General features: G+C 36.4%; 1 protein-coding gene across 4 annotated transcripts; it reads right to left on the reverse strand.

Annotated features, from left to right (window-relative positions):
- Window positions 1-6424: 6424 nt before the first annotated feature.
- Window positions 6425-12717, reverse strand: LOC118264757 (facilitated trehalose transporter Tret1-like). Of its 4 annotated transcripts, XM_050704761.1 has the most exons (9): window positions 12392-12717; window positions 12166-12269; window positions 10855-10952; window positions 9893-10027; window positions 9428-9511; window positions 8536-8814; window positions 8007-8127; window positions 7426-7560; window positions 6425-7187 (listed from the first exon to the last, which is right to left on the reverse strand). In XM_050704761.1, exons 2-9 carry the CDS (start codon window positions 12206-12208, stop codon window positions 6637-6639), a joined length of 1446 nt encoding a protein of 481 aa, XP_050560718.1. In that variant the 5' UTR covers window positions 12209-12269; window positions 12392-12717; the 3' UTR covers window positions 6425-6636. The 4 variants fall into 4 exon arrangements, with proteins under 4 accessions (XP_050560718.1, XP_050560717.1, XP_050560719.1 ...); XM_050704760.1 differs by having other exon boundaries at window positions 12166-12716; XM_050704762.1 differs by lacking the exons at window positions 12166-12269; window positions 12392-12717 and adding an exon at window positions 11520-11545.
- Between the last annotated feature and the right edge of the window lie 2384 nt (window positions 12718-15101).

Below are 15101 nucleotides of genomic sequence, written 5' to 3' on the forward strand. Positions count from 1 at the left end.
TTCAAGTTTATATGGCAATAGTAAAGACTATTTACTAAGTAGAATACAAAATATTTTTTTTAAAGTATCAATACATAGTATAAAACAAAGTCACTTTTTCTGACCCTATTTCCCTTTGTGTGTTTAAAACTTTAAAACTACGCAACGGATTTTGATGTGTTTTTTTTTAATAGATTGAGTGATTCAATAGGAATGTTTATACATATAGTACATGAATAATATATCACTTAATTTATCACATTGCACCCATGCGAAGCTGGGGTGGGTCGCTGGTAACAAAATATTTCAAAAAATATCAGACGTTCCATTTTCTTTTATGAATGTCAAAAATCTCTGTTGTGTTCTTATTTTCATTTTAAAACTTTTCTGCAATATATGCACAATAAAAACAAAATAATAAATTCAATATCACAGTATGGGGAACACAGGACAAGTTTCTGAATGTGAATGCTTGAATAGTCAATTGCTCGATACTAGTGCAAGCTTTGCCCAACTGTGATTCACTTTTCGATGCAGTTTTTACTCTTAATCTACATATATGTATTAATTTAGGTATGCTTTTACAATTTGTAATTTGAAAACGTTACGTAGGTAGTAATTTTTAGATGAAGGAAGGAAGAAAAAAAACTTTAATGTAGTGTATGAGGCTACTCCTTATTATTTACTTTTTTGGTATAAGCCGGTAAACGAGCAGACGGATCACGTGATGGTAAGCAATCGGCGCCGCTCATGGACATCCGAAACACCAGAGGCCTTACAAGTGCATTGCCGGCCTTTTAGGGAGGTATGGGAAGATTGGGAAGAGGGGTAATTGGGCCTCCAGTAACCTCACTCACACAACGAAACACAACGCAAGCGTTGTTTCACGTCGGTTTTCGGTGAGGCCGTGGTATCACTCCAGTCGAGCCGGCTCATTCGTGCCCAAGCATGGCTCTCCCACACTTACTATGTAGCACTAATAAATTTGAAAATAAAAATAGTCTCTTAGCTATACACTCAAGATTACATTACCGTTGTAAGTACGTATTATAAAGTATCTTATCAAAGAATGTATTTCTTCAAATTCAAATATCCTTCGAAGGTGCGATAAGGAAAACAAACGTATTCTGAAAGGATCAGATTTATTCAGAGATTCATTATGGATTCAGTTTAAAAGTTCTCAGATTTATTATCATTAGAACGGACAGAACGGCCTGTGTTACTGGCAGGAAAAAATCCCTCCAATCTACGCTTCATCGTGTTTCTTTTTTTGTTTTTTTAAATGTTTTTCCTACTTTTTTTGTTTCTTTATTTTGTTGTTTGGCGTTTGCTCTTTATTCGATTTTAAAATGATTCTTTGTTGCATAAAATGTTTCGATTAAAACATTTCTTTTTATTATATTTTTTACAGAAATAGAAAAATATAATAGACAGCCCGTTGTTCGAGTGGTCGTAAGTGCAAAGCCAGGCAAAGGGTCTCCGGTTCTATTCCCGGGTCGGGCAAAGTATTAATTGTGTATAGCTCATTCCTAAACAATAAAAAATTAATAAAATTACACAAATTTTTTTTTCATTATGTTAATGAAAAAATAAATTTGTTCGAATATCAAAGTTATAATTTTTTTTACATTATTAAAGTCAAACTTAACACATGGGTGTTGACATTATAATACTCAATTTCAAAGTAAATTATAAGGTACCGTAATCGAATTATTTTGACAGTGCCAGGGAGGCGCAGATTGAATTCAATTAGTTGGGATATTACGTTTACTTAGTCTCATGTCGAATCTACATACTATTATACTTAGAGGCAATGTGGGACAATCCTGGACCTATATTACATTTCAACTCACTGGTGTTTGGTTCAGTAGACAGTGTATTAAAACGTCGTGGTGGCCCTAAGATTTAAAATGCCAGCTTCTCGTGCATGAGACTACGGGTTCGAAACCTACCGACGGCAAGTACCAATGTAACTTTTTCCGAGTAACACTTTTTCGAGTTCACTGACAAACGGTGAAGGAAAACATCGTGAGGAAATCTGGGCTTATAATTTCTAATTATAAGTTTGAAATCGCCAGCCCACATTGAGCAAGCGTGATACTTAATGCTCAAACCTTCCATGCGAGAAGAAGCTTTGGTCAGCAGTGGCCTTAAAAAGGATGTTAATGTATTACTGAGTAATAACTAACTAAATACCTTACCTACTATACGGATACTCGAATAACTTGATAGTTAAATCTGCAAAAGTCATAACAAAACTGCAACTTTAATTTGACTGCACGGTTGGTGCGGTGGCTGGGCAACTGGCTGCCGCGCAACGGGTAGCGGGTTCGATTACCGCACGGAGCAACTCTTTGTGTGATCACAAATTGTTGTTTCGGGTCTGGGTGTCATGTGTATGTGAACTTGTACGTTTGTAAACGCACCCACTACACAGGAGAAATCATAGTGTGAGGCAATTAAAAAAAAAAAAACATGTCAACAAGTCATAAACAGCTCTATAGAATTCTCTGAAAAGTAGTAAGCTTACCTTTATTCTCACAACACAAATCTTCTATGAGAACAAAAACCAATTACTTGTAATGCATTCTAAAAACATCGCGATGACATATCGAGTCAGTCACCCTTCGCCTTCTATCGCCCTAAGCACTATTGATTTCCACGAGTTTACTTCTAAACGCGGCTACACATGAAACTACACACAACCAGTATAAACTGACCGTCTTTATGTAGAAAGATCATACAAAGCGAGGTCATGGTAAACTGGTTGGTATAGCACACTCGCACTAAGACGACTAAGCATCAAAACGTATATCAGCTCACGATAATTGGATTTGCGACAAATAATATGGAAGAAAAATATTACTGTCCTCTTTCCGTGTTGCTGAGCAGAGAAATGTTGATCGATGTGAGTAGGTACATGTGGCAATATTGTGTATATATTTTTATCTATATTAAAATTTTCCTAGTAGTATAGCCTCTACAAAGATTATGATAGAAGTCGGTTGTTAAGTCCAAAGTTTTTGTTAATAGATTTTAAATTTTAGTACAAAATGTTAAGGAATGTCTATTAAAGATACTCACGAACTGGCTACTCCTAGACTTTATCCATTTTGTAGGACACCATACTTTAAACAAGTATCTAAAATTTAGGAAAAACTTCGCCTCATAACTGAATTAAGCCAATGTTAAACTTAAATGTCATGGAGGGTTTAAGACGCCCACTACTCGTGCATGAGAGTGCGGTTTCGAAACCAACCAATGGCAATTACCAATGTGACTTTTTCCGAGTTATATTTAGGTACTTTCTAAGATGATTTAGACACCACTGACAAACGGTGAAGGAAAAAATATCATGAGGAAACCTGGCCTTATAATTTCTAATTATAAGTTTGAAATCGCCAACCCGCATTGAGCAAGCGTGGTGATTAATGCTCAAACCTTCTCCGTGTAAGAAGAGGCCTTTAGTCAGCAGAGGCCACTTATAGGCTGATGATATGAAACTTAACTAGTGAAAAGTTGGAGTATACCCACATCTCCTTTGATGGAATATCGCTATCAGTAACAAAAGTGTTATTACGTCAATTAACAAAAAACATAGCGCACTAACTACTACCTACACGAACTTCAGCATCTAGACTGGATCTAGGTCTCATTAAGCAGCGTAGTGATGGGCTCTCATTAATTAGTGTACTGATTATAATTCCCTGCGCATAACGCACCCAGCTAATTCTCCTGTTGATTTCAGATTTAATGAAATTCCACAAACTGAATTGCAAACGAAATATAATTGGATTTACGTGTTCTCGCTACTGGAATTTAGGCTATCTGCCTGATTCTCTTTTTCTCTTGATGTTGTAGTAATTCGACGTCAAATCTCTAGTAGAAAACCCAAATGTAATATCAATTTTTGAGTACTACTTAAACATTTTTTCTATAACGTTTGTATAACCATCACCAAAAGTTTTAAGTACCTATCAGTACCCTTAGTACGAGTTTTCTTTACGTTTAAAGTAGTTGAAACGTGTTTGGTTTATATGTACGTTTATTACGTAGTGGTTGGTTTAATCAAGCTGACCAATCAGAGCGCCGAACGCGGTGTCGTTTCGATTACTTTAAACGTAAAGTAAACTCATACTAAGGGTACAGAATGAGTTGTGATAAGTTCGACCCATGAAGCAAGCTAAAATAAACTGCTAAAATCTTTTAATTTTGCAAATTACATAACATAAAACTGGTGAAAATTACTACATGAATTTATTTAACGATACAGATAGGTGTACCTATTATTATATTACATACATGACAAAAAAAGTTCATCCGTGATCATGACGCTTGCAACAGTGCCGAAATATCGGAAACTCATCGACATAAATAAACATGGTAAATATCCCGTCTCAAATTCTAATAATAAGACAAAACAACTAAAAACTTACATAATGAACCCATATATGGAACATAGGAATGTGAATACTGAGCCACATGAATCCGCAAAATAAATGAAAGTTAGGGTTGCTACTGCACAAAAACGCTACATCACACTAAACGATACTAACACGACCTCGGTCGGCGTCACAGTGTGATTTGTCAAAGCCCTTATCTAGTCACCAATCGAGCATTTATTCTCAAAACAAAGAAAAAAATATATTCTCTATCGTTGAGAAAAAACAGATCAGTAGGCACGAGGGAAATAAAAGAAATAAAGGAAGGAAAGATGTCCATCTTCGTTGGTCTTTATCTTCAATTTCTAGATGTTTTTGTTTGTATAGTAAACCGGCTCATAGTTCCTCAGGTATATGTGTTCAGAGCCTTTTATATGTATTCATACAGTATGGTTTGGATAACGAAATTCACTGAGCTTGAATGAACTGTAGGGCTACTCCGGTTCTTGAATGCGAAGTTTCGTTTAATTTTCGGCCATAGGTTTTATTGATTTACTAATAAAATTACTTAAAATAACGTTTTATTTTTAATTTCAAATCAAAACCTATTTATTTATCTTCATTTCATTCGTTTGTTCACAAAAGTTCGCAATAAATGAAATTGTAGTATGATATCTGCGAAGTTCCGGACGAAACTTCGTTTTTCGTTAAATTAGAGTAGCCCTGAAACGATTTGGTGTAAAAATACTGGTAAAGTATATATTATAGGTACTTATTAGACTTTACGTTTATAAACATGAAATCGAGAATCCACAATTTAGTCTAGAAACACGATCAATCCGATACCAATCACCATACTACACGTTACTAATCAATTTATACCATTAAACATTTAAATAAATGTAAACCACGTTCCCACATCATGTTCCATTCTAAAATCATAGCAGTAATAACAGTTATATTCATTCACCCCATTACGCAATCCTAGGTAGCGTTGTTTCGCACAATATAGCATTCCCAATGCGATGGAACGTGACAGTAATGGTAAGAGGTGCACGTTCGTGGTTAAACTATCGATAAATATTTGCACGCCGCACGGCACACCACTAGTGCTCGAGACAGACGGCATTTGTGTATCGATGGCTCGTAAGATGTTTAAATTGAAGGTGGTTAAACAAAGTTTTAGTAATAGTTTCTTATGGTCTGCTAAATTCAAGTGTAAAGTGTTGATTTATGTCAGGGGAATATTATAAATCTCCAAATGAATTATATTTTCTTTCCTTTTTACGATAATAATGTTAATTTATACGATGACTCGACTAAACTGATTACTTCCACATAAATGTAAGAGGTTATAAATAAAATCATGACAAAGAGCTACGATCCTCTAGTAATCTCCAAACTCACCAATAAATGGACATCAAGCAGTACACATCGGTGTTTACACATTCAAAATAGCAATTAACAGGCTGTCGATCAAGTGTGGAACCTGTCAACCCTCCCTTGCCTCATCATCAATATCCTTTACATCAAACTCCGGGCTCATACGCATTAATCGAGTCTGTCTCCCAACAAAACCTAATCCGATAAATGGGTCCGTAAAAATTACTCGCCTCACGTTTTATAAACGGAACCGTAATCGAATTATTCGCTAAGGTAATTAGTTCATCAATTCTGAACGTCCGAAGGGTTGCGCACTTGTGGTATAACTCATTTTGGTTTCGTATCAATCAAACGAGCCACGGTGAGGCGTCAGCCAAAGCAATATTTTCTCGTTATTTGGCTCGGATGGTAACCACAATTCCGTATTTTAATCAAAGCCACACAGTGCTTGTGACTCTAAAAATCCTGTCCAATCTGCATAGGTCTAACTGTAAGCCATTTTCCGAAACGCGCCACTTACAAACATGGCGTTCTAGAATATGAGGTTTTGTGTCATTGTGACATTTTGCGAATACCACACCGAAAAACAGACACAGTTTGCTCGCATTTTGTGTGACTAAACTCGTTAGACATTTTCGTTCAAATTTTTTATCGAACTTGTTAGAAATAAAAATACGGTCTCTTAGAAAAACGTTTATAAATAATATATATCACATTTGTATAAATGCCTTTGATAAATTACATTACTATTACATCTTTACATAACCTGTGGTCAAGGTTTATAAGATCTTTGTATTGTTGTTCATTGACTATCTTGGACTACCTATTTTACATAAAATTTCACTATATCGAGAGATACCTCATATCGGTGAGAACCGACCGTTATCTCCACTCATGTATCATCTTGCTTCAACTTTTTAAGCTCTGTACCCTCAGCTTCATCATCAACAACTACATTATGAGGCTTATCATAAGATTCGTCATACAAATCTCCTTGCATCTGAATCTGAATTTCCCTCAAACTCTTGCCATTTGTTTCTGGGACCATAAGAAATGAGAAAGCACCACCGATGAAAGCGAAGGTGGCATAAAACCAAAATACTCCCGTAAGCCCTGCTACATCCTTCATTGGCTGATACCCTTTAACACATAAGAAGTTAAGAAGACCTCCCAGAATGTTCAAGTAGGTCATTGCTACTGATTTAACGTTAAGGGCGAATATTTCTGAGGAGACGACGAAAACCATAGGCTCATAACCGAGGATGGACACTACACTAGAAAGAATGATGCCTATGAAAGGAATATAGGTGTAATACGGGGAGCTGGTTGGTTGTATCAAGAAGTACGCTCCAACTACACCGAGTGCTATACCAGAGCCTAGGTAAGAGTAGATGAGTAAAGGACGACGCCCGACTTTGTCCACTATCATTGATGATATTATTCCTGTAACAATAATGATTTTTATTATTAGTTTCTGATTTGAAAACAAAATTATTTTCGATTTGAACAAAACAATAGCTTCTTGCTTGAGTCCACGGGTCTGGCTATTACAGATTTTTTTTTAATTCCCATTGATAATTCAGGGTCTCGAATAGTGCCTTGTATATGGGATACATAGCTTCAGAATTTAAAAGTGCTGCGTTATGTTATGAAGAAAATGTTTCTCGAATAGTTTCCTTACCGACAATAAATTTAACTGCTCCGAATGTTATCAACACGATGGATATGTTTACATTAGTCTTACTTTCTTGAACGATGCGACCGAAGTACTGTTGTATGGCTATCGGTCCAGCCATTATTTGAGTCGCTTTCAAACCTGGAAATATTGAATTAAACACATGGCGTTGTTGACAGTAGCTGGTCGCCAGCCACTGCTTCAGCTATGTAATTATCGTCCTTAAGCTTGTATGTATCTATTGTTATATCAACTGCCTCGTTGGTCGAGTGGGTCGAGGGTCTCGGGTACGAATCCCGGGTCGGGCACAGTATTACTGGGCTTATTCGGTTTTTCCAAAAAATCTCAGTAGTAGTCTGAATTTGTGCCCAATATATGGCAATAGACTCACCCCCTATTACATGGGACTTATAACACAAATGGTGAAAAGTGGGTCTACATTGTATAGTGGCATTACGTGCCGTAATGTGCACCTCTGTAGGCAGAGGTAACGTCACAACGTTAATGTTTATTATTATATCAAATATTATGATCATATTGTTCATATTTAAAATATACGTTTAAGATATAAGTATCATAATACTAACCAGATGCAATAATCAGGGCTTTACGATATCTCTTCCCAGTAAACATCTCTTTAGCAGAACCAGAGCGATGCATCTCTTTTTGGACGTCCAGCCTCATCGCTGATAACCGGTCCTCTATAACCTGAAAATTTTATAAAAAATGTACAAATCCATCGCATCATCGGCATGAGACAGTTTACTGTTAAACTATAGACCTCCTCTATACATAATGTCCCTGCAGTCGACGTCCAAATGGCACCAGGTGATCGGCAAGGTTCTAACTATTATTAAGAAGACATAAAAATCGAAGTCATATAGTTTTTAAATTACAGAGACTTCTGTCTTGTCCAAGAAAAAATACACCTTGTGCGGGGATTGGAATTAAAGGATAGTTAGGGAATCGGGAATTGGGAAGGGGTAATTGTTTCACGTCGACTTTATGTGAGGCCGTGGTATCACTCCGGTCGAGCCGGCCTATTCGTGGCGAAGCACACTTAGATGTCTCATCAAATATACTGTACTAAATAAAAAAATATATATTTATGCTAACCTTTTCATCTCTATCTCCACTCAATCTCTTCAAAGAAGCTCGTGCTGCATTCACTTTTCCTTCCTTCAAGTAGAAGTATGGAGTCTCTGGGATGAAGCTACAGGCCACAAAGTAGCAAATTGGTAAGACTAGGAATATGTAGCTGATGGCGTTGAAAGACATGAACGGCCCAACCGACATGATGATGAAGCTACCAAAACTTAATGTAAAGCGGATGGATGCAGTTAACTTTCCTCTTATTTCTTTATCTGCTATTTCAGCTAGGTACATCGCTGACACCTGGAAAATAGATAACTTTCTTATTCTATACTTGAAATAATTAGTTTTTTCAGTCAGACAAAAAGCAATGTTCTATTATGTTGTGTTACTCATAAGGTATTTAACTCTCCGGAGCTGCGGACTACCTGGCGGGTTTACCGGGGATCCGGCTCGAAGGGCAGAAGTAGAAACGGAGTGGTTTTTAGTCAGTAAGAGTCTGACACTCCCTCTCGCCTTGCCCAAGGCAGGAGGGAGTGGAGGAAGCCATTAAATGATGATTTTCCGCCCTCAAAAAAAAAGGTATTTAACCCGTCGTGTACCGAGATGAGACGCAATGTATTTTCTATTGTTGTATTATCTACGAAAGGTGAAAGTAGCGAGGGATATTTGAACTATAGATATGGTTACCTCTTCTTGTTTCATCTGACAATTGTTAAGATATTTAAAAATATCTCAGAGTTTGACTGGAGTTATGTTCGATATATTATATAATATGGTAATATGCTTATGCTCTATTACAAAGGCTTATATCATAACTTATTATAGCTTTTTAATTTCGAGAGTTAATTAGAATTATTTCCCCTATAACGCTAGAACGATCGAGTTCAGATAGTAAATTTCCAAAACGACTTACTGTTCCATACATGCCATTACCGAAGCCCCATAGGTAGCGCGTCACGTAAAGACATGGTGCTGATGCAGTCGTTAGAAGGACTGTCTGAAAACACACAACATTAATTCTTCATTATACATTGGTAAGCTCATGTGAAATTGAGTGTTTATAAACTTTTGACTGCACGGTTGGCGTGGTGGCTGGGCAACCGAATGCCGCGCCATGTGTAGCGGACTGAATTCCCGTACGGAGCAACTTTGTGTGATCCACCAATTGTTGTTTCAGGTCTGGGTATCATGTGTATGTGTACTTGTATGTTTGTAAAAGCACCCACGACACAGGAAAAAATCCTAGTGTCGGGCAATGATAACACAGGAGCAAAAAAAATATTAAAGCCAACTGCAAATAATACAAATTCTGTTGTCAATGTTGCACTAAACAGTAACTATTAGTACCTCAGTATGAATAACACCAGTATCGACTTACAGTTCCGATGAGTATCGGCAGTGCGCTGCCCAGAACAACTGTTCGTCTCCCGAACTTGTCTGAGATAAACCTGGTGGCCATACTCCCAGACATGTACCCTGGAGACGCTATAGCGGCCATCCATGATATCTCATTCTGAAAGGAAATTTTACAAAATTTTCTAGTGTTTCATTGCTTATACAAGTCACATCACCAGCCTAGTGTAGTGACTGCTGAGCAAAGGCCTCTTCTCACTCGGAGAAGGTTTGAGCATTAATCACAACGCTTGCTCAATGCGAGTTGGCGATTTCAAACTTATAATCAGAAATTATAAGCCTAGATTTCCTAACGATGTTTTCCTTCACCGTTTGTCAGTGGTGTCTAAATAATCTTAGAAAGTACATATAACTCGGAAAATGTTACATCGGTACTTGCCGTTGGTAGGTTGCAAACCCGCAGTGTCATGCATGAGAAGCGGGCGTCTTAAATCTCCGGGCCACCACATTACGTTTTTACTTAGATATTACAAAAGAATATACAACAAGTAAGAACAAACTAACTCATAATAATTGTTCGACAGGTCCCTAGCAACGGCGATTTTTTGCCCCATACGAGTACCATTTGCATGCATTATGTTTGTGATTCTTCGTGAGAAATAAAGATATTCTAAAGCCAAATAAATGACATGAAGCATTATGTTATAAAAAAATATTCACTTGACCTTGAGAATATGTTAAAAATGGTACATATAAACCTTACATCTTTTATTTTATTTTTTTTTTTGAGGTGAGAAAATCATCCAATAACTTCTTCCGCCTTGGGCGAGGCGAGAGGGAGTGTCAGATTCTTACTGACTAAAACCACCCCGTTCCTTCTCCTGCTTTTCGAGCCGGAGCCCCGGTAAACCCGCTAGGTAGTCCGTAGCTCCGGACTCGTTTGACCTTGAGAATATGTTAAAGATGGTACATATAGGTAAACCTTACGTCTGTTATGGCGATGTTAGTTTCATTGTTGTGGAACTTCGGTATGACGGGTGTACTCCAAGCCTGTGTGGCTCCAGCTACGATAGCAGCCAGGGATACTGAAAAAAGAAATAAATAGGAAGATGAAAATAGAAGAACTTGCGGGCTTGGTTATTTTCACCATCTATAGATATAATCCCATAAACGTTAACGCTGTTGTATTCCTTGACCACGGGCCTCATAGATGAGGATAAGTGGTAGTTGTAAAAAGATTTTTACACCCAGACGTATTGTGGATCGTGTATGAATCAAAACAATACTCTTGCCCTGGCCACTTAAAATTAACAAAATATGGATTTAGTCTACTATCTACGAATAGATGCTATGAGTGCATGGCGTTATCTTAGCTCTATACTACTATGTACAGATAATCATAAATCTGATGCTCAAATCGAGAGACAAACTAAATTAACTAAACACAACTGTTTACTCACGTAACAAATATATTGAGAAAAGCTCTACCAGTTTCGAGTCACAGAGAGATTCTTCAGTCATCGCGCCACGGAAGGATGCCGCGACGCTTACTCTGCGTCCGCCGCGCGACGTCTCCGTCTCTGTACACGCTGCTTATGATGAAGAACTCTTCTGTGACTCGAAACTAGTAAAGCTTTTCTCAATATATTTACGCTAGTAAACAGTTGTTTTTGTTATATAATGCACCCCGTCCCTTTACGATAATTTACGAGGAGTGAGTGAAACACTGAGCACATTTTTTATTCCACTCTATCAGTGAATATACTTTATACAACACAGGCTATGAACCCAACAATCTCACTTGTAACAGCTACGACCTTTTGACCAATAACAATATTATCACACTCGTTGTTATTTAAATTAGACTTTAACAATAACAGACCTACTTCCTTTTATAAGAGATTCATAATAACTGATAAATATGAGTGTTATATTTTATATTCTCTCCTGACACCTCTGCTTACCTCTTTAGTATTGAAAGCCAAATGAGTATACTTATATCGGCGGCTGAGATGCCAATAAATTGATCTAAGATACATTTTTGCGATATTGAGTCGTATATATCATTCTATTGAGAAAAAATCGGTGATTCCGAATATGTATATAAATAACTTGCAACGTCACGCTTTTTATCCCCGAAGGGGTAGGCAGAGGTGCACATTACGGCACTTAATGCCGCTATACAATGTACACCCACTTTTCACCATTTATGTTATGTATATAAATTAATATTGCAAAATATATCGCGTAGATCAATTAGCATTTCAATGATCGATATGTATTAAAAAAAACACTTACCAGCCGCGGTTACAAGGTATTGAGCTCTTCTTCCTTTCTCCATAATAATCACATGTGTATCCCACTCACTAAGAATTGCTTCATCCAAAAACCAATTCTAACACCTTTAAAACAAGACTCAAATTAGACCAACCATTGCTACCTTGAACTGTAGTTTCTCACAATGAATCACTTCATCCAGAAAAATATTCTAACACCTTTAAAACAAGACTCAAATTAGACCAACCATTGCTACCTTGAACTGTAGCGTTCATTCACGTTCCTACAATGAAATATCTTAAAATATTATCTTAACAAATAAATACACACTAGTACACGCCAGTAAGCCGAATCTTTGAATGATTCATTTTTATCAAATCAAGTGATGTAAAAAAAAAACATTATTAAAACAATGATGTGTCTGAAGGCTGATCTCTTATCTTGTAGATTTATATCAAATCATGAAGCTGAGGCAGTTTTATTGACAACTGGACAATCTTATTAATCATATCTGTCCCATATAAGGTCAGAAATTCCATTATCATGTTCTAAAATCATTCTAGACATAACGTTACAAACTACGCGAATTATTTCAAAAGATCACCATCCTGTATTATGTACATTTTACAAAAACAATTCTAGATTTGTAGCAAAAGAATTGGCAAGAAGGTGTCATAGACTATACAAGACACACTACCAAATAAAGACTGGCTTTTAAATTTTTGAGCATTGTGCTCTTATGTGTCAGAGAGAGATAGACGTATATCCAGACGGTACTTTTATAACCATAGTAATTGTTCTTACCTATATGGACTATGAACTCAGAGTTGTTCTAATCAAAAATCGACATGTTATTACAAATTCCAAATTCGTACAGGCAGGATCTAAATATTCTTTATAAGTTATTAACGTGTCAATTGTTCGCAAAAAAATGGTTATTAAACCTCTTTTTAACCAACCTCTGACAGGTTTATTTACATATGATCTATTTACTTTAATATGGCTTGAAACCTTCAGTTTTATCTATCTGATAAACTGAAATGAGTCGGTCAACGTGTGAGAAAATAATAAAATAGAAACCTTATTTTAATAAATCGTTGCCCCACACTAGGATTTCCTCCTGTGTCGTGGGTGCGTTAACAAACATACACGTTCGCATGCACATGGCACCCAGACCCGAAACAATAATTTGTAAATCACAAAAAGAGTTGTTCCACGCGGGAATCGAACCCGCTTCACGTAGCACGGCAGCCGTGTTCAGTTGCCCAGCCACTACTCCAACCGTGCAATCTTTTTTAATATTTATTTAATTATTGTATGCAGAGTACACTATACAATATATCCCACTAATAATTTTAATGGGAAATTTTGTGAGCATCAACGTTTGTTACTCTTTTACGCAAAAACTACTGAAGGGATCGAGATGAAATTTGGAATAGCGATAGATTATGATCTGGGATAAAACATAGGCTACTTTTTATCCCACGGGAACATGGATGAAACCGCTAGCAGAAGCTAGTACACAATGTTATTATTACATAGGACAACATATTACAAACGTGAAGTATAATAGGTACTGCATATTACTAAAGAAAATTTCTTCCTGAAAATTTAAATGGAATATGGAATTGTCTCCATTGTATGGCCTTGAGCGTGTCCCCCATTCTAACGGCCGAATACTGAAATGCTACTAAATTTTAGGCAGGTAGTGCGTAAATCACGTTATCATTGTCATCTTATAAAATACTATCGGCCCGTTCTTGGCCACTCACTTGTTATCAGTGATAATGTACTTAGAATTCGAAATGGTGTAATAATTTAAAAGCGGTTCGGTAATACTTTTTAAACCAATTCGTTACAAATATACTTACTTTAAAATATTCTTACTATACACTGTCTCTTGTTTATTTACTCGTTAAAATAACGCGCCGACCTCATTTCAATTCTCCAGAATTACATTTTTTTCTTATATTAACGGAATCGGTTCAGCTGTTTTCGAGATTTGAACTTAACAACATTCATGTTTCATTTTTATATTAAAGATATTAGTATAGATTTGTAGCGACAAATATTTTATTGAGAGTCTTCAAATTGAGTTGTGTTTGAGTATTTGAATATTGGAAAATATCTATAAGTAGTTGGTACTACGTGGCTCGGTAATACAAATACCTAACCATATTTTTATTGACACTGACTAGTGATTACCTATTCCAGGTATGTTTAACAACAAAAAACGTATTTGTAATAACGTATATAATATTTCATAGTATTGAAGCGTTTAAGCAAAAATTATGACATCACGGTGTAAATAAATTATTAAATATATAGGTAACATGTATTGTGTCAAAAAATATCATGGCGGCTCGGAAGTTTAAGACGAGTGTGGGTCGGAAACTTACGAACGTCAAGTACCAATATGACATTTTCCGAGTTATATGTACTTTTTAAGATTATTTAGACACCAATGGCAAACGGTGAAGGAAAACATCGTGAGGAAACCTGGACTTACAAGTTCTAATTATAGGTTAAACTTGAAATCGCCAACCTGCATTGAGCACATGTGGTGAATAATACTCAAACCTTCTCTGTGCAAGAAGAGGCCTTTGGTCAGCAGTGGCCACTTATAGGCTGTTGATGATGATCAATCATTATGACAATCTACTACTACTACTACTTTGTACTACACTATTTACGGCATTGCTGGTAAGTCCGGCTTAAGATAATTCATAGAAAAAAACAATATGTAGGCAGACATGGCCACCAAGTGAATAAAAACATTAAGGTCAAATCTTTGGTAAAAAATACTTATTACTGCTTACTACTTACTTTGCTTCTTGTAACATAATTGTGCTATCAAATTGAAACGACAAATATAACCTTTAAACTTGAGTCCAACTAAGTTTGTATATGTAAATAAAAAATCTAAGAATGTGTTATACCTATTCGTATGTCATAAT

This window comes from Spodoptera frugiperda, chromosome 26, assembly GCF_023101765.2.
Source record: "Spodoptera frugiperda isolate SF20-4 chromosome 26, AGI-APGP_CSIRO_Sfru_2.0, whole genome shotgun sequence".
NCBI classification, from domain to species: domain Eukaryota; kingdom Metazoa; phylum Arthropoda; class Insecta; order Lepidoptera; family Noctuidae; genus Spodoptera; species Spodoptera frugiperda.

Bases quoted from the DNA above. Each gene is read 5' to 3' on its own strand.
- LOC118264757 (XM_050704759.1), bottom strand. From the start codon at position 11,388: ATGACTGAAGAATCTCTCTGTGACTCGAAACTGGTAGAGCTTTTCTCA. The intron at 10,028-10,854 runs GTAAGGTTTACC...ATTTCCTTTCAG, and splicing joins CTAACATCGCCATAACAGAC to AATGAGATATCATGGATGGC. The intron at 9,512-9,892 runs GTAAGTCGATAC...GTGTGTTTTCAG, and splicing joins TGCCGATACTCATCGGAACT to ACAGTCCTTCTAACGACTGC.